This window comes from Neophocaena asiaeorientalis, unplaced genomic scaffold (assembly GCF_003031525.2).
Source record: "Neophocaena asiaeorientalis asiaeorientalis breed wild unplaced genomic scaffold, Neophocaena_asiaeorientalis_V1.1 scaffold1028, whole genome shotgun sequence".
NCBI lineage: Eukaryota > Metazoa > Chordata > Mammalia > Artiodactyla > Phocoenidae > Neophocaena > Neophocaena asiaeorientalis.
The window spans coordinates 48468-66709 of NW_020174061.1; the positions used below are offsets into that span (position 1 = coordinate 48468).

Consider the following 18242-nt stretch of genomic DNA (forward strand, 5'->3'; position numbering starts at 1 on the left):
TGAGGGCACGGGGGACAGCGGCTCCGCACCCCGAGCGCGTCCGCACTGCCGTCCCCACCGACCTTCAGCCGCCCGGCGCCGGCTCCCACCCGAACGGCCGGTGAGGGCCGGAGCGGCGAGGGCGGACCGGGCGCAGAGGAGGCCGCTTCCCGCCGGGCCCTTGGGAAGGACAAGGAGGGGGTCGCGGGGGTCGCGAGCTGGGACGGGAGGACGTTGGCGGCTCACCTCTCGCCCGGCTCGGCCTCCGCCGCCGCCCGTCGGACGAAGGAGCCCGTGGTGTCGCTGCAAGAAGGCGGCCCCGCCCGGGTCAGCACCATCCCGCCGCGGGCCCCTCACCTCGCCATCGTAGCACCGCAACCTCCGCCGCTGAGGAGCCGGCTCGTCAACGCCGCCCGACGAGCGGCCCAGCGCGGCCAGCGAGCATGCGCAGTCGCCCGGTCCCGAGGGAGCCCGGCCGGCTGCGCTACCTGGGAGCCACAGGTCCCGCCGCGCGGCCCCGCCCCCGTCCGCCCTCCTCTCTCCAAGCGAGGCCCCGCCCCCCAGGCCTGCGCCCCGCCCCCCGCGCGCTCCGAGCGCCCGGGCAGCCGCTCCAGCTCCAGAGCCGACTGAGATTTCGAGAGCTCTGTCCGCCCTATTGGGCTCCCGCTCCCAACCTCCCGCGAGAACGGGACGTTTGCGTCAATAAAAAGCGCGAGCGTCTTGGAAGTGCTCGGCTGCGGGTGTGAGGAGGGTGAGCGCCTTGGGAATGGCACCCAGCGGCGGGTGAGGAGAAGAAATGCGGGGACTTGAGCTGTATTTCTCACAGCGTCCTTCGTTCTTCTCTCTTCCTCACCTCCTGCCTGCGGTCCGGGATAAAGAGCCCGGTCCCCGCGCTGCTCACTCTGCGCAGCAGGAAGGGAAGGGACAGCTGCCGTTGGAGAGTCGGTTGCTGCATTTAAGCGGGGGGTGGGCAGGTGTCCGTGTTGCTATAGTTACTGCTCGGTTACTGATGCCGAAAAGGGCTGGAGGGCGAAGTGAATATACCTCTTAGGTTCCATGAACGGAGCTCGTGAAGGATAATCCTTCAGTGATCTACTTCACTCACCCCAGTTTCTGAACCTAACCCAGAAGAACCTTTTGTGGTGCGGAAAGCTCAGTGTGTTACAAAAGCAAAGTTGAAAAGAAGGAAGTTGCGGCTGCGGCGGGTATTTTACAACTGAGGGGGGTGGATGGTGGTGAGGGTGTATAACAATATGAGTGTGCTTAATAGCACTGAAATATGTACTTTTAAAAGTGCTTAAAATGGGGGCGGGGGAGAGATAAATTAGGAGTTTGGGATTAGCATATACACACTACTATATATATAAAACAGATAAACAATAAGGACCTACTGTATAGCACAGGGAATTATACTCAATATTTTATAATAACCTGTAAGGGAAAAGAATCTGAAAAAAGATATGTATATAAATCTGAATCACTTTGCTGTGCACCTGAAACTAACACATTATAAGTCAACTATACTTCAACAAAAAAAAGTGATTAAAATGGTAACTTTTATGTATATTTTATCACAATAAAAATGAATTGGAAAGAAAAAGCTTTGTGCACTGATTTGGGAGTAAAACCGATGCCTTGTAGCTTAGACCAGCAGTCCCCAACCTTATTGGTACCAGGGACCAGTTTCCTGGAAGACAGTTTTTCCGCAGATGGGGGCGGATGGTTTGGGCATGATTCAAGCGCATCTATTGTGCACTTTATTTCTATTATTACATTGTAATATATAATGAAATAATTATACAGCTCACCATAATGCAGAATCACTGGGAGCTCTGAGCTTGTTTTCCTGCAACTAGATGGTCCCATCTGGGGGTGATGGGGACAGTGACCCCCGATGTGTGTTGCTTATGTCCCGTCTACTCCGTAAGATGCAACTTGTCACTTGCCACTCACAGATCGAGTTTTGATATGAGTCTGCAAGCAATTGATTTATTAGGGTCTCTGTGCAGTCAAACCTCTGTGCTAATGATAATCTGTATTTGCAGCCGCTCCCCAGTGCTAGCATCACCGCCTCAGCTCCACCTCAGATCATCAGGCATTAGATTCTCACAAGGAGCATGCGACCTAGATGGCTCAAATCCGCAGTTCACAGTAGGGTTTGCGCTCCTATGAGAATCTAATGCCACCGTTGATCTGACAGGAGGCGGAGCTCAGGCCGTAATGCGAGCGATGGGGAGCGGCTGCAAATACAGATGTAGCTTCACTTGCGGGCCTGCTGCTCACCTCCTGCTGTGCGGCCTGGTTACTAACAGGCCATGGACCGGTGCCAGTCTGTGGCCCAAGAGTTGGGGACCGCTGGCCTAGACCATTTGGGGGACAGGTTTTGAATATAATTTAACCTCTGGTGTTTCTTTGTGTTACTATGTCTTGTTAACATGACTGTAAGTGCCTTGTTACCCTAAGATAACCAGTATATTAGCATTTGCATGAATGGCTTGCTTTCCTGATTCCTAATCTCTGTCTTTTAAAAAAATGGCCAAATAGCATTTTACTATCCTTACACGTAAAGGTTTTTTTGTTTTGAGATTTGAATTGTAGCCTCACAACTGAAGGCCTTTTCCTATTTTTTTTCTTTTTTTTTTAGCTCTGGCTCTCTTAGGAAAATGTCCTAAATATCCAATAGTTTGCAGTTCCATATCTATGTCTTCCCTAAAATTCACCCTGTGCCAAGATTCCTTCCCTATTAATGTATTCTTTTTGTTCAAATCACATTTTTAAAACACCTATGTGCCAGAGAGCATACTAATCTTGGAGGATACCAACATGAATAAAACAGCACGTGGGTGGAGTGTTTACATAACTGCCTTATGATGTGATGTGTGTAGTGCAGAGATGTGTGCACAGGGAACTACTGGAGCTCAGAAGAGGATTAATCCAATTTAGGTTGGGAGAGGTCATGAGTCAAGAAAGACTTCCAGGAGGAAATGATTCCAGAGAGTTAATGCAGTGGAATACATGTGTGTATGGGGGTGGGGAGGGGGGAGGAGGAATAGAGGAGGAAAAGATCGCTTAAACAAAACCATGCAACAAGAAACTGATCTTTGCACAAAACTAAGGCTAAGCAATTTGGTGCCACAATTTGGGGGTGTGACGCTAGAGAACCAGGCAAAGATCAGATCGTGGTGAGCCTTTGAAGGATTTCAAGGAAAGATCAATTTAGTATTTTTTCATTACCTAGTCAATGTATGCCAAGCACTGTGCTAGTTACTAGGGTACAGGAGGTTTAAGAGTCACTCCTAACTCTCAGGGAGTTTACAATCTAGTAAGGGGAGACAGGCACCTCTAAAGTCAAAAAGTTGTACCAAGGAGTTAAAATTGGGGTAGCCAGAAGGTTGGTTGGGAGTCCAGAAAAGGAGCTCCCTTCTAACTAACCTAGAGGTTTAGACAAGACTTCCTGGAAATGATTTGTCAGTAGAAGAATACTCTCTTAAAATTAGAAAAACTATGATATCTCCTGACATACAGACTATTAGAGTGCAGAATGCGTTGATCTAGGCATCAGTTTACCTGGTTCAAGTTCTAGATCTGCAATACACTGTGTAATCTGAAGAGTCTGTAATCTGTGTAATCCTACCTTCTCTAGGTCTCAGTTTCTCTCATAACAAGAGAATCAGATTATATGGTATCTAAAGTCTTTTAGAAAATTTGTGACTCTAAATTTACATCCCATTTATCTCCCAAGGTTTTGAGTCAGCCTCTATGCTGCTAATTAACATTTTTGTGTCACACTTAACACATTAACGTTTAAACTAAGTTTTATGTTATATGTGTCATTTTCTATCCAAGCTATGCATGCTCAAAGGATGCAAAGTTGGAATCCTTTCTATCCTGTGGTTTACTATCTATGGTTTACATGATTTCACTTTGGCATAGAATGTATTTGAATCTTTACTAAACCCTTCTAACTGTAGTATTCTCTTAACTGGAGTATTCCTTCTGGGGCGGTCACTCTTGTCTCCATGTAAAATATAGATTTAATCATTTGCAGACATTTGGGAAAGTGCCCACAGTACTCAAGGTGAGTTTTTTAAAGGTTATATAATCTTAACAAATATGAGATGGGGCAAAAAAAAAGTTTCATTACAGGACTTCCTTCATGGTTTAGTAACAACTACAAACCAGAAGGACAAATGTATTACTTCACAACTTAATGTCATAACATTATTTCATGACTTACTAGCCATGGTCTTTCTGGAGGAATCACAATATAAAACTCAATTACCAAGTTTTTCTTCCCGGTAATGTAATAGCAAACCCTCAGAAAAAAAGTTTTCTTTTTCTTTCTTTCTTTCTTCCTTTCTTTCTTTCTTTCTTTCTTTCTTTCTTTCTTTCTTTCTTTCTTTCTTTCTTTCTTTCTTTCTTCCCTTCCTTCCTTCCTTCCTTCCTTCCTTCCTTCCTTCCTTTCTTTCACTGATAATGTTGTTTGCTTCTGAGGGAAACTTGGAGAGCTGGGCTTTTGGTGAGGGAAGGGAAAGAAGACTTTATATAGTATATTCTTCTAAGTTCAAAGCTAGCAAATGTATTAAAGAAAAAAATGTTTGAATCTATGTTAAATGATACAGTTTTTTAAATTGTACACAGACTTTAATGATGATATTACAGAAAAGAAAATCTTGATAGCTACATAATCGATTAAAATACAAACAAGTGTTTGCTGTACAGTGTGAAAGGGGTAAACAGTGACTCCTTGGTTGCAGCTCCGATTATCTGGATTTCCTAAAGACAGAGTGTCTGCTTGGATCACTCAGAGATAATCTGTCAGACAGAAGGTGTTCTCTCCACCACCATCCCACCGAATCATTCCTGGGAAGTATAATTATCTAGCATCATGTGACAGTAATGAAATTATTTCTGAATTATTCTCTTCCTCATATGCTAGAAGCGTAACATGATTTTTAAAAAGATAGTATTTACACTAGATGCCATTTGATCTGTGATAGCAAACATATTAGGGCAACTATCTCACTCTTCTAATGACTCACATTTTTATCTCAAGTCAGGATCCTTAACTCCAGTCACAAAACTTCTTTCTGCTTCATATCAGGCCCTGTCACTGAGGTATCCTGTCGACTCCTGTTACTCAACACATCCCAGACTCATCCTGCTCTCCTTTCCTCATCACACACGGCTCCATCTCCCTACCAACCTTCTAGTGTCTGTTAATGACCCTCCTCCCCTCCCATTTACCTAAGCCCGGAACCTCACAGCTGTATTTGCAACTTTATGGATTGAACACATAATCAAAAAATAAAAACAGTTTTCTAATATCTGTGACCTTATACCTTTGCATAACTTTCTTTTCTAGCTTCCTGATCTATAAGTTGGGTATCATAATAAGAAGCTGCTTCACGAGAATGTTGTGAAATTATTACAAAGATCTTTTACAAAAAAAAAAAAGTATACATTTCTGATTATTCCTGGCACTGGCAGGAATAATGAGAAGTCATGGAAGATTAAGGGATGAATCGAACTTATAATGTGTCCATAATTAGTGTTTAATTTCCTCTTGAAAAGCAACAGATACAATTCTAAACTCCTGTGTCAATATGCAGACCATAGAGAATGCAAAATTAACTTCACATGTTTAAAATGTCTTCAGTGGAAAACTCTTCTTTCCACTTCTTAGTTTCTGCATTGGGAACATTGATGGGAATGCAATAGAAAGAAAAAAAAAACTACAATAAAATCATTTTTCTGTATTATAGTTGTCATTATGTTTTATTTTTTTCTTGGGTAACTACCAAATTTATTTATCCTTAGATTTATTTGAAATGTGTAACAGTTGCCAAATTTGTCTCGGGTATTGAAAATAAAAGCTTCTTTGTATTAGGAAATATAAATTTCATTCATTATTTCCATTGTTTTTAAAAGCTACCACTATTTTCAAATTATTCAGAAAAAAAGTAGTTTAAAGTGATCTGGGAGATGAGAAAATAGTTAGCTTTGGGGTGATTCTATTTGTAGAAACTCCTTTAAGAGAACATATGCCTTTGTACTTGCTTTTACAAGTTAAGGAAAAATGTTCTTGGCAGTTGCTTTTCTTTTTTCTTGCTTTATCACCATGTAGGATGTAGGAATTAAAAGCTGACAGAGGATTTTATTAAGTTACTCCTGTAAAAAATATCTTCTACTAATTTTTAGCTGGTTTAAAATGATCGTATAAATGGTATATTGTCAAGATTGAAATTTGTAGATGAAAATTTTACAAGGGCTAAAGCAAAACTTTATTAGGTTTTAAAAATAGTTTATTGAGATACAGTTGACAAAAACTGCACTTATTTACCATGTACAATTTGGTACGTTGATGCTTGTAAAATCATCACCATAATCAAGATAATGAACATATTCACAAGCATAAGAAGTTTCCTTGAGCCTCTTGGTAACCCTATATCCTGTCCCCTTCCCTACCCATGCCTATCCCTAGGCAAGCACCAAACTACTTTATTTCACTATAGGATAGATTTCATTTTCTAGAATTTTATATGAATGGAATCAATCATACAATGCCTACGCTTTTGTCTGACTTCTTTCACTCAGCACAATTATTTTGAGATTCATCCATGTTGTTGCACATACCAATAATTCACTCCTTTTTACCATTCAGTAGTAGTCCGCTGGGTTAGTCAGCTCTGGCTGCCATAACAAAACACCATAGACTGGGTGGCTTAGACAACAGAAATTGAATTCCTACAGTTCTGGAAGCTGGGAAGTCCAAGATCAAGGTGCTGGCCTGTTTAGTTCCCGGTGAGAGCTTTGTTCTTAGCTTGCAGAAGGCTGCCTTCTTGTTGTGTCCTTACATGATGGAGAGAAAAAGAGGGATCTCTTCCTCTTCATACAAGACCACCAATCCTATTGGATTAGGGTCCCACCCTTTTGACCTCATTTAACCTTAAATACCTCCTAAAAGTCCTGTCTCCAAATACAGTCTTGCTGGGGGTTAAGGGCATCAGTGTAGGAACTGATGGTGGTGGTGGCATGATCCAGTTTTGGACTGTTACAAACAAAGCTGCAATGAATGTTTTTACATGTACTTGTATGGACATATATCAATACTTTCATTTCTCTTGGATAATACCCAGGAATGGAATGAATGTGTCATACGGTAGGTGTATGTTTAATTTTTAAAGAAACAGTCCAACTGTTTTCCCACTGATTTGTACTAATTTACATTCCCACAAGCAGTGTTTGAAAGTTTCAGTTACTTTACATCCTCAACATGGTATGGTCAATCTTTTTAATGCTAGTATCCTAATAGGTATATAATGATATCTTACTGTGGTTTAAATGTACATTTCTCTAATAACTAATGTCTGGAGGGAGCATTTTTGTCATGAGTTTTTTTGTCATCATGTAACTTTGGTGAAGTGTTTGTTTAAATCTTTCACACATTATGTTATGGGTTGTTTTCTTGTTATTGATTTCTGAGAGTTCTTTATATACTCTGGATATACTGTACATTCTTTTTTTTTTTTTTTGCTAAGCAAGCAAATAGTATGTTTAATGTATTTATGCCAAATCTGAACTCTTGGTTTTATGTATTCATTTTCTTATTACTTTCTAATATATTAATTTCTATCATAATTTTTTTAATTAATTAATTTTTAAAACATCTTTATTAGAGTATAATTGCTTTACAATGGTGTGTCAATTTTACTGTACATTCTTTAACAGACAAGTGATTTGCAAATATTTTCTGAGTCTGTGACTTGTCTTTGCATTCTCAACAATATCTTTTGAAGAGCAAAAGCCTTAAGTTTGACAGCCTATTTTATCAATTTTTTTCTTTTATGAATTGTGTATTTGGTGTCATAACTAGTAAGTTTTTCTCTGATTCAAGGTCACAAAGATTTTCTCCTATGTTTTGTTATAAAAGTTTTAACATTTAAATCTAAAATCCACTTTGAGTTGTTATATATGGTATGAGATATGGATTGATGTTCTCTTTTTATTTTTTGCATGTAATAATCCATTTGTTCCAGCACCATTTGTTGAAAAGACTATTCTTTTTTGTTCCAATGCTGCATTTTATTTTATTTTATTTTTTTAAACATCTTTATTGGAGTATAATTGCTTTATAATGGTGTGTGAGTTTCTGCTGTATAACAAAGTGAATCAGCTATATGTATACATATATTCCCACATCTCCTCCCTCTTGCATCTCCCTCCCACCCTCCTTATCCCACCCTTCTAGGTTATCACAAAGCACCAAGCTGATCTCCCTGTGCTGTGCGGCTGCTTCCCACTAGCTATCGATTTTACATTTGGTAGTGTATGTATGTCCATGCCACTCTCTCACTTCGTCCCAGCTTACCCTTCCCCCTCCCCGTGTCCTCAAGTCCATTCTCTACATCTGCGTCTTTATTCCTGTCCTGCCCCTAGGTTCTTCTGAACCATTATTTTTAGATTCCATATATATGTGTTAGCATATGGTATTTGTTTTTCTCTTTCTGACTTACTTCACTCTGTATGACAGTCTCTAGGTCCATCCACCTCACTACAAATAACTCAATTTTGTTTCTTTTTATGGCTGAGTAATACTCCATTGTATATCTGTGCCACATCTTCTTTATCTATTCATCTGTTGATGGACACTTAGGTTGTTTCCCTGTCCTGGCTATTGTAAATAGAGCTGCAATGAACACTGTGGTACTTGACTCAAAAAGACTATTCTTTATCCATGGAATTGCCTTCACACCTTCGTGGAAAAATCGTGTTGATATATGTATGTCTATTTCTTTTTCTTTCCTTTTCTTTTTTTTTTTTTTTGTGGTATGTGGGCCTCTCACTGTTGTGGCCTCTCCCGTTGCAGAGCACAGGCTCCGGACGCGCAGGCTCAGCAGCCATGGCTCACGGGCCTAGCTGCTCCGCGGCATGTGGGATCGTCCTGGACCAGGGCACGAACCTGCATCCCCTGCATCGGCAGGTGGACTCTCAACAACTGTGCCACCAGGGAAGCCCATGTATGTCTACTTCTGAACTCTGTTCTTATTCTAGTTTCTTAATTGAAAATGTATAATTTGAGAACTCTTTTTCTTTTCTGTATAGGTGTTTAGTTGTATGATTTTTCCCCCCTAAATACCGCCTTAGCTTTATCCCACAAATTTTGATCGTGTTTGTTTTCATTTTCATTCTGTTAAAAATACTTTCTAATCTCCCATTTCATTCCATCTTTAACCCACGGGTTATTTAAAAGTATAGTATCTAGTTTCAAAATATTTGAGGGTATTTTAGAGATAGTTCACTTATTTATAATTTTATGCCATTGTGGCCAGAAAACATACTTTGTATGACTTGAATCCTTTTAAATTTATTGATACTTTAAAATGGTCTGGAATATAAACTATTTTAATAAATATTCTGTGGACACCTGAAAAGAATGTGTGTTCTGCTATTATTGGATGGACCATACTAGATATGCTATTTATGTTAAGTTAACTGATAGTATTGGTCCAATCTATATCTTACTGGTTTTCTATCCATTTGTTCTATCAATTATTGAGAACTGGGTGTTGAAATTTCTGATTATAATTGTGGATTTGCTATTCATGCTTGTGGTTTTATCAGCTTTTGCTTAATTCATTTTGAACCTCTTATTAAGTGCATATGTATTTAGGATCATTAAGTTCTCACAATAAATGTATCCCTTTATCATTAATAAATGGTCCTTGATGATATTTTTTGGTCTGAAGTCTATTTTGTCTTGTATGAATATAACCACTCCAACTTTTTTTTTTGGCTGCGTTGGGTCTTCGTTGATGCACGCGGGCTTTCTATAGTTGTGGTGAGGGGGGGCTACTCTTCATTGTGGTGCAGGGGCTTCTCATTGTGGTGGCTTGTCTTGTGGAGCAGGGGCTCTAGGCGCGTGGGCTTCAGTAGTTGTGCCTCAAGGGCTTCAGTAGTTGTGACTCATGGGCTCTAGAGTGCAGGCACAGTAGTTGTGGCATGCGGGCTTAGTTGTTGTGGGGCATGTGGGATCTTCCCAGACCAGGGCTCGAACCCTTGTCCCCTGCATTGGCAGGAGGATTCTTAACCACTGCACTACCAGAGAAGTCCCAAACACTCCAACTTTTAATTCGTGTTACCATGGTATATCATTTTTTGTCCTTTTACTTTTTAACATATTTGTGTCTTTATATTTAAAGTGGGTTTCTTGAACATATCATTTATATATGTCTTTGTTTTTTATCCAAACTGACAATCTGCCTTTCAATTAGCGTGTTTAGATCATTTGCATTTTGTGTCAGTACTGATACTGTTAGGTTTAAATCTACCATCTTGGTATTTGTTTTCAATTGTGTCATTTGTTCTTTGTCTCAGTCTTCTTTTTTCTGTCTTATTTTGCATTAATTTTAAAAAATAATTCTATTGTACCTTCTTTGTTGGATTACTAGCTGTCACTCTTTGTTCTGGTATTTAGAGGTTACTTTAAGGTTTATCATATACATTTAAAACTTATTACCATCTACTTTCGAGTGATATTACACTATTAATATGTAGTATAAAAACTTTACAACAGTATAATTTCATTCTCCCCTCCCAGCCTTTGTGCTATTGTCACACATTTTACTTCTACATGTTACAAACCTCACAATGTATTGTTATTATTTTTGCTGTATACAGTCAATTCTTTTTTAAATAAATTTAAATAGAGAAGCTCTTTTGTATTTACTCACAGAGTCATCAGGCCTAGTGCTCTTTTTGTCTTTGTATTGATTCAGATTTTCATCTGGTATCATTTTCCTCTTGACTGAGATTCTTCCTTTAACGTTCTTTATATGCAGGTGTGTTGGTGATGAATACTTTCTGCTTCTGTATGTCTGAAAATGTCTTTACCTCACCTTTTTGTTTTGTTTTGTTTTGTTTTTAGGTAAGATATTTTCACAGGGTACAGAATTCTAGACTGACATTTTTTTCTGTCAGTGTTTTAAAGATACTGCTCGGGCTTCCCTGGTGGCGCAGTGGTTAAGAGTCCGCCTGCCAATGCAGAGGACACGGGTTCGAGCCCTGGTCTGGGAAGATCCCACATGCCGCAGAGCGACTAGCCCTGTGAGTCACAATTACTGAGCCTGCGTGTCTGGAGCCTGTGCTCCGCAATGGGAGAGGCCACGATAGTGAGAGGCCCGCACACTGCGATGAGGAGTGGCCCCCACTTGCCACAATTAGGGAAAGCCCTCGCAGAGAAACGAAGAGCCAACACAGCCAAAAATAAAAATAAAAAAAAAAAAAAAAAAAAAAAAAAAAAAAATTAAAGATACTGCTCCACTATCTTCTCACTTGCTTCTTTCCAACAAGAAATCTGTGGTTACACTCATCTTTGTTCCTAGCTGTGTAATGTGCCCTTTTTCCTCTGTGTCTGAGATCTTTCCTTCATTCCTTGTTTTAAGCAATTTAAACAACAGATGTGTCCTCGTGTGGTTTTCTTCATATTTTTCATGCTTGAGGTTTATTGTGTTCGTGGATCTATGGGTTTATATTTTTCATGGTATCTTGGAATACTTTTGGCCTTTATTTATTCAAGCATACCTCTCTATCCTTCTTTCCTTTGGGAGCTACAGTTGCATATATATTAATTAACATAGAGCAGTCCTACAACTTATTTATGCTTTACATAGTCAATTTTTTATTTTTTTATTTATTTTTTTTGCAGTACGCGGCCTCTCACTGTTGTGGCCTCTCCCGTTGCAGAGCACAGCCTCCGGACGCGCAGGCTCAGCGGCCATGGCTCACGGGCCCAGCCGCTCCGCGGCATGTGGAATCTTCCCGGACCGGGGCACGAACCTGTGTCCCCTGCATCGGCGGGCGGACTCTCAACTACTGCGCCACCAGGGAAGCCCATCAGTTATTTTTAAAATAATTTTTTCTTCAGTTTTTTTTTCCTCTCTTGAGTTTCATTTTGGACAGTTTTTATTGCTGTGTCTTAAAGTTCACTCATATTTCCTTCTGCATGTTTACTCTGTTGTTAATCTTATCCAGTGTAATTTTCATCTCACATGGTGGTTTTCCCCCTCTAGAACAGGGGTATCAAACTAAGATGCTGGCATAATCAGCCCATGGCCTTTTATATATAGTCTATGAGTTAGGAATGGTTTTCACATTTAAAATTTTTTTTCAATATATGACAAAAACTTTAAGAGCCCTACAAAGCCAAAAATATTTACTATCTGGCCTCTACCCTGCGACTTCTACCTACCACAGCCTCCTCAACTCCTGCTGCATCTCTTCAACTCAGGAACCCGCCAGGCTTTGCCTGCATTCCCCTCCCGGATCCACACTCTGGGTACTCTCTCCATGCCGTAAGTTAGAGCAGTTTTAGGGCTCATTTCCTTTTTTCCTGTCTCTCGGGGATTATTGCCTGATATCCTTTTTCTTGAAAAACATTATTTCTTTTCTATTAAAAAAATTCTTTTAGTTGCTTTATACAGGAAATGGTGGGTGGCCAGAGGAGTAGTAAATCCAGTCCTTGGTACTCCATTCTGGCCTGAGCAGATGTTCATTAGATTTTTCTTAAACACCTTTCACAAGTTAGAACTTACCTACCTTTCCAACTTAGCCTTTATCTTAGCTAAACTGGTCATATTTCAGTCTTGGCACTTGGGTTCACTTTCTTACCCCTGCCTGAGATTCCTTCCACCTTTTCTAGATGCTGTACTATACAACTGCTATGGTAGAATGTCTGTGTCCTCTCCAAAATTTATATGTTGAAATCCAACCCCAAAGGTGATGGTATTAGGAGGTGGGGACTTTGGGAGGTGCTTAGGTCATGTGGGCTCTGCCCTCATGAATTGGATTAGTGCCCTTATAAAAGTAACCCAAGAAAGCTCCCTTGTCCCTTCTGCTATGAGAGGGCACAGTGAAAAGATGCCATCAATGAACCAGGAAGTGGGCCCTCACCAGATGTCAAATCTGATAATGCCTTAATCTCGGACTTCCACCTTCTAGAACTACAAGAAATAATTTTATGTTGTTTATAAGTCACCCAGTTTATGGTATTTTGTTATAACAGCACAAACAGACTAAGACAAGGACCTAGGGTTTTCTAGTCTCTTAGTAAAATAAGGGGAACCAGTTTCCCAGGTAATTTTTACTTTAGATTTTCCTTACCATACCATCAACATAGGAAAGTAGAAGGGATTAAAGATTGAAGATACTCTTTCTGAAACTCTTTTTTCCCAAAAATACTTCCATAAAGTAGAAAAGGTGTGAGCCAGCCTGTGTCTGTTTTTTTTTTTGGCAGTACGCGGGCCTCTCACTGTTGTGGCCTCTCCTGTCACAGAGCACAGGCTCTGGACGCGCAGGCTCAGCGGCCATGGCTCACGGGCCCAGCCGCTCCGCGGCATGTGGGATCCTCCTGGACCGGGGCACGAATGCGTGTCCCCTGCATCAACAGGTGGACTCTCAACCACTGCGCCACAAGGGAAGCCCTAATTGATGATTTTTAAATTTGATGAAGATACTGTTATTTAGCCTATCTTCTCCTTTATCTCCACAAGGCAAATAAAAGAGCTTTGACATTCCTGAGCTGGTATGTTCAAGGTCCCTTGAGTCATTTGTCTAAAACTGTATTTATTTCATTGATAATCACAAGGCCCCCAACTGACCCTTCTTCTTTTCCTTCTTCTATCTCTCTTTTTCTTTTTTTCAGTTTACTCTGAATGTCTGCAGCTTTCAGTTGATGCCCCTTCAAGCCACGCTCCACATCCCCTGGTGACTTTTCTAAATGCAAATTTCATTGTTATCAAGCTTGTGATTAAAATTCTTTGGTAGCTCTCTAGGGTCAAGCGCAGATTTCTCAGCAAGGCTTCTAAAGTCTGAATCAGGGGTGGAAATAATACTGGCAGAAAGAGCAAAAGCATGCCTGGGGCAAATGGAGTCGGGGGAGTGTTTAAGTAATGCTACTTTAGGCGGCTTTTCCAGAGATAAGAATTACCACTTGTCACCCAGTAAAGATCCAGTTGTTGTTTAGACATGAGCTTTGCATTTGTTTGTTCTTTGTTCTTTTCAGCAGGAAGATTCCTTTATAATGGTGAAAGAACCAAAACAATAGGATGAGAATGAAAGATAAAATTAGTTGTATATAAAAAGCAGGACCCCTGTTTTATGTAGTGATGTGTGCGTGTGTGTATTGAGGGGAGGAAGACAGAAAGATAATTTATCATTTTTGTTCATAGGTGTCTGGACTCTTAGGCAACATCCTTACCAGATGGAGAAGACCATCATTTGGAGATCCTTGATCCTGAGTTGGATACAGCGACTGTATGGGATTTTGGACTGTTTCTCTTGTGAAGGGGTAAATAGTCTGTGTGGGAAGAGCAGTGGAAGACTATGTGATGCCCAGGAGGATAGACTCAGGTGAGGAACCACTTCCATAGTAGAAGCAACCATGTGACTAAGTTCTATTAGCAGGATATTAGTGGAAGTGATGGGTACCACTTCCTGACCCAACCCATATCAAAAGTTTCCCATGTGTGATTTTCTCCCTCTCCCTGTCTGCTGGTTAGATGTCAGTTCTCAGGGTAGCCTTAGAGGTCACGTACTAAAGGTGACAGAGACCCTTAGTGACCACGTGGACAGTACATCACACGTTACCCTCCTTAGGCCACACTCTCCTCACCTCCTTGACAATGCCACTGGCTGGACCTCCTAGGAATAAGGAATAAACATATTTTATTAAACTGCAGAGATTTCAGGGTTTATCTGTTCCAGCCAATAGTTCTCCCTTAACTAATATAAAGAAAATAATTTTTATCAAATTTGAGAAATATCCATCTACTACTCTTAGTTTGCTGTGGGTGTTTAAAAAATCAAACTTAGTGTTAGATTTATTAGGTACCCTTTTGATATCTATTTAAGTTTTCTCCTTTGACTTATAGATGCCATGTGTTGTATGTCTAGCCACCTATGTTCAACTTTCCTTCCACTCCATGAGAGTAAAATTTCCTTGGTGGGGCTTGATTTTTCTTTTAATATATTTTTGAGTTTCATTTGGCAGAATTTTATTTAATGTTTTTTTCATCTGTATTGATAAAGGATATTGTGTTGAATTTTTTCTCCTTTTTTCTCTCTCTTACTGTCTCCCTTCTTCCTCTGTGCCCTTCCCTCCTTTCCTTTGCATTTGTCATTTATGGGTATCAGGTTTCTACTAAATTTGTAAAATAAATTTAGAAGCCTTTTTAAAAAAAGTATATTCTATCACATGGGATTTTAGAAGAATTTATTGCTAAAATAATCTGGCCATAGTCTTTTCATATTTTCCCAGAAAAATTTACTTAAGATAGGCGTTTAGCTCCCAGCTTTTCTTTTTATTAGTTTTGGTAATGCCTGTGAGCCCAGGCACATGGTCACCCAGGGCATCATCAAGGTGAAAATAATGGCCAGAAGTTTTGCCAGACGGGTAGTGATCTGTCTTTTATAAATATATTTCCATGTAAAATATTTCACACTTATATAAAAATACAGAGAGAAGTACAAAGAACGCCTGAGACTTCATAACCCATCTTTGTCAAATCTGAATCCTTTTTTTTCCTTTGTGACTTTCAGTGGTTTGGTTTGTGGTTACCATGAGGTTTTTGTATTGCCGTCCATATGTATATGTGATTGTTTTAAGTTGCATCTCTTAATTTCAAATGCGTTTTAAAAACCCTGCATTTGTACTCTCCTTCCCTCACAATTACTGTTTTTGATATCATATTGTACATCTCATTGTTTTGTGTATCCCTTAACTGCTTATGGTGGATACAGATGATTTTACTACTTATGTCTTTTAACCTCTCTACTAGCTTTGTGTGTGGATGATTTCCTACCTTTACTCTATGTTTGCCTTTACCGGTGAGCTTTTTCACTTTGTAATTTCCTTGTTTCTAGTTGTAGCCTTTTCTTTTTCACCTAGAGAAGTTCATTTAACACTTGTTGTAAAGCTGCTTTGGTGGTGCTGAACTCTTTTAGCTTTTGCTTGTCTGTAAAGCTTTTGTTTGAACTGAATCTTGATGCTGCCTATATTATGAATTTTACCCACGTTTTGTCAGTGTTGTTTCTCATTGTCATAGAACGTTTACTTTGAAACACCATTTTGTGATTTTTTAATGGTAAAATTTTTATATCAAAATACGTTATTATATATATAATACAAATTCATTGTAAGCTTAGATATGCAGGATACACGCTAGTCATGTTAGTTTTATTTAATCAGTTACTATACAGGCAATATAATATACTTGTCAATAGTTCTGGGTCTTAGAAACAAACAAAACTTTGCTTTAAATGTTGGCTCAGCTATGGAACTCTGGGCAAGTTACTGTCCCAAGTTTTTCATCTGTAAAATGGTGAAACAATGGCAACTTTCTGGACTTGTCATGAGCTTTGTTGGTAGCAAAAGTAGGCACGGTGCTTGGTTCAGCACCTACTGCCCAGGAAGTATTGAATACAAAATCAACTCATTTGATTTCAGGAGAACTTTTTCATACAGACGATTAAACTTCCCTTATGTCTTTACATTTAGGAAGTTAAGTCCTGTTTATGGTGTTGTATGAATTACGAGCATCCTCAGGTCCCGAGCAGGTGAGCCCTGACTCCATTTGCTCTGATGGCGAAGGGAAGGTGCCCAGTCTGCTGTGCCCCCTCACACCCTTTCCTCCTTCCTCCCTACAGCTCTTCCTCTGGATCAGGTGTTGTGTCTGGCTGAAGGGAGAGGTGTCCCTGGAGCTGTCTCACTTGGCACTGTCACACCATATGCTGCCATAAGGAGAACGTACCAGGGAGTCTAGTCTTTGCTCGGAGTGGGAAGAAAGGCAGATGCTCCCAGTGCGGCCTTTCTTCCAGGCAGAGGAGGAACTTCTCAGGTTTCCATCTCACTGAATCATAGACTCTCACTTCCCATCCCCACTTCCACACTCCCTAAGTTAACATGCTGCTCCGTGCTTTATGGTAACAGCTCACAGCCTCATCAAAGCTGAGGTGAACAAATGCTTACTGACCTTTTATCACAAAGAAGGCAATGTTGTTTAAAAGAAAACAAAACTAATACTGTTGACAATGCACCTTTCTGTCTGTTAGCCACGGAGCTTGTGTCGAGATGGACAGCTTTCTGGGACATTCAGCCTGCAGCCACAGTGCTCAGGAAAGACTACTGGTTTGCTGAAATATGAATATAAAAACACCTGACTCACCAAATTATTTCCTAGAATAGTTAGCTGGGTGGAAGCTCACCAAGTTAATAACTAAACCCCACACTCAATTCTGTTGGCAAAGGGCATGTTTAAGCTTAATGGCTCTGTATCCACCCAGAGAGATAAAGGAGACTTTGATATCCTGTCTGGTTGGCTGTGAGAGGAGCACGACTCATTAGGCACCTGGGACGCTGAAGGAGTGACCTGTACTGGAAATATTTTGAAAGGTGAGTCGACGTACTAGCCCAGTCCTTCAGAGACTGCTCCACACCAAGCCTGAGGCAGCTGGTGATTCAAGAAATAGGACTTAGGGCTTCCCTGGTGACGCAGTGGTTGAGAGTCCGCCTGCCGATGCAGGGGACATGGGTTCGTGACCCGGTCCAGGAGGATCCCACATGCTGTGGAGTGGCTGGGGCCATGAGCCATGGCCGCTGAGCCTGCGTGTCTGGAGCCTGTGCTCCGCAACGGGAAAGGCCACAACAGTGAGAGGCCCGCGTACTGGAAAAAAGAAAAAGAAATAGGACTTAAAAAAGAGAAAATCTTGTGCAACAGAAACATAGGGCAGAGCAAATGATCTCTGCATTATGAACGTGTGAGTAGTCAAGAGTTATGCTGGCTTGCATATGATCTAGCAATCCCACTCCTGGGCATATATCCAGACAAACTCTAATTCAAAATGATACATGCACCCCAATGTTCATAGCAGCACTTTTATAATAGCCAAGACATGGAAGCAACCTAAGTGTCCATTGACAGATAAATGGATAAAGAAGATGTGGGTATATACACAATGGAATATTTCTGCGCCATAAAAAAGAATGAAATAATGCCATTTGCAGCAGCATGGATGGACTTAGAGATTATCATACTAAGTGAAGTGAGCTCGACAGAGAAAGAGAAATATCATATGATATCACTTATATGTGGAATCTAAAATATGACACAGAGGTTTCCCTGGTGGTGCAGTGGTTAAGAATCATCCTGCCTCTGCAGGGGACACGGGTTTCAGCCCTGGTCTGGGAAGATCCCACACACCGCAGA

The 18242-nt window shown here is 40.6% G+C and overlaps 1 protein-coding gene across 1 annotated transcript in view; it reads right to left on the reverse strand.

The window, feature by feature from the left end:
* The window catches only part of LOC112405928 (uncharacterized), a gene marked incomplete at its 3' end in the record, with an annotated part of 67908 nt that overhangs the window by 33287 nt on the left and 16379 nt on the right, over window positions 1-18242 (reverse strand). Inside the window, exon 2 of the mRNA XM_024754546.1 lies at window positions 226-653. Within this exon, the coding sequence (XP_024610314.1) occupies window positions 226-653 (428 nt within the window). The remainder of the gene's footprint in view (window positions 1-225; window positions 654-18242) is intronic.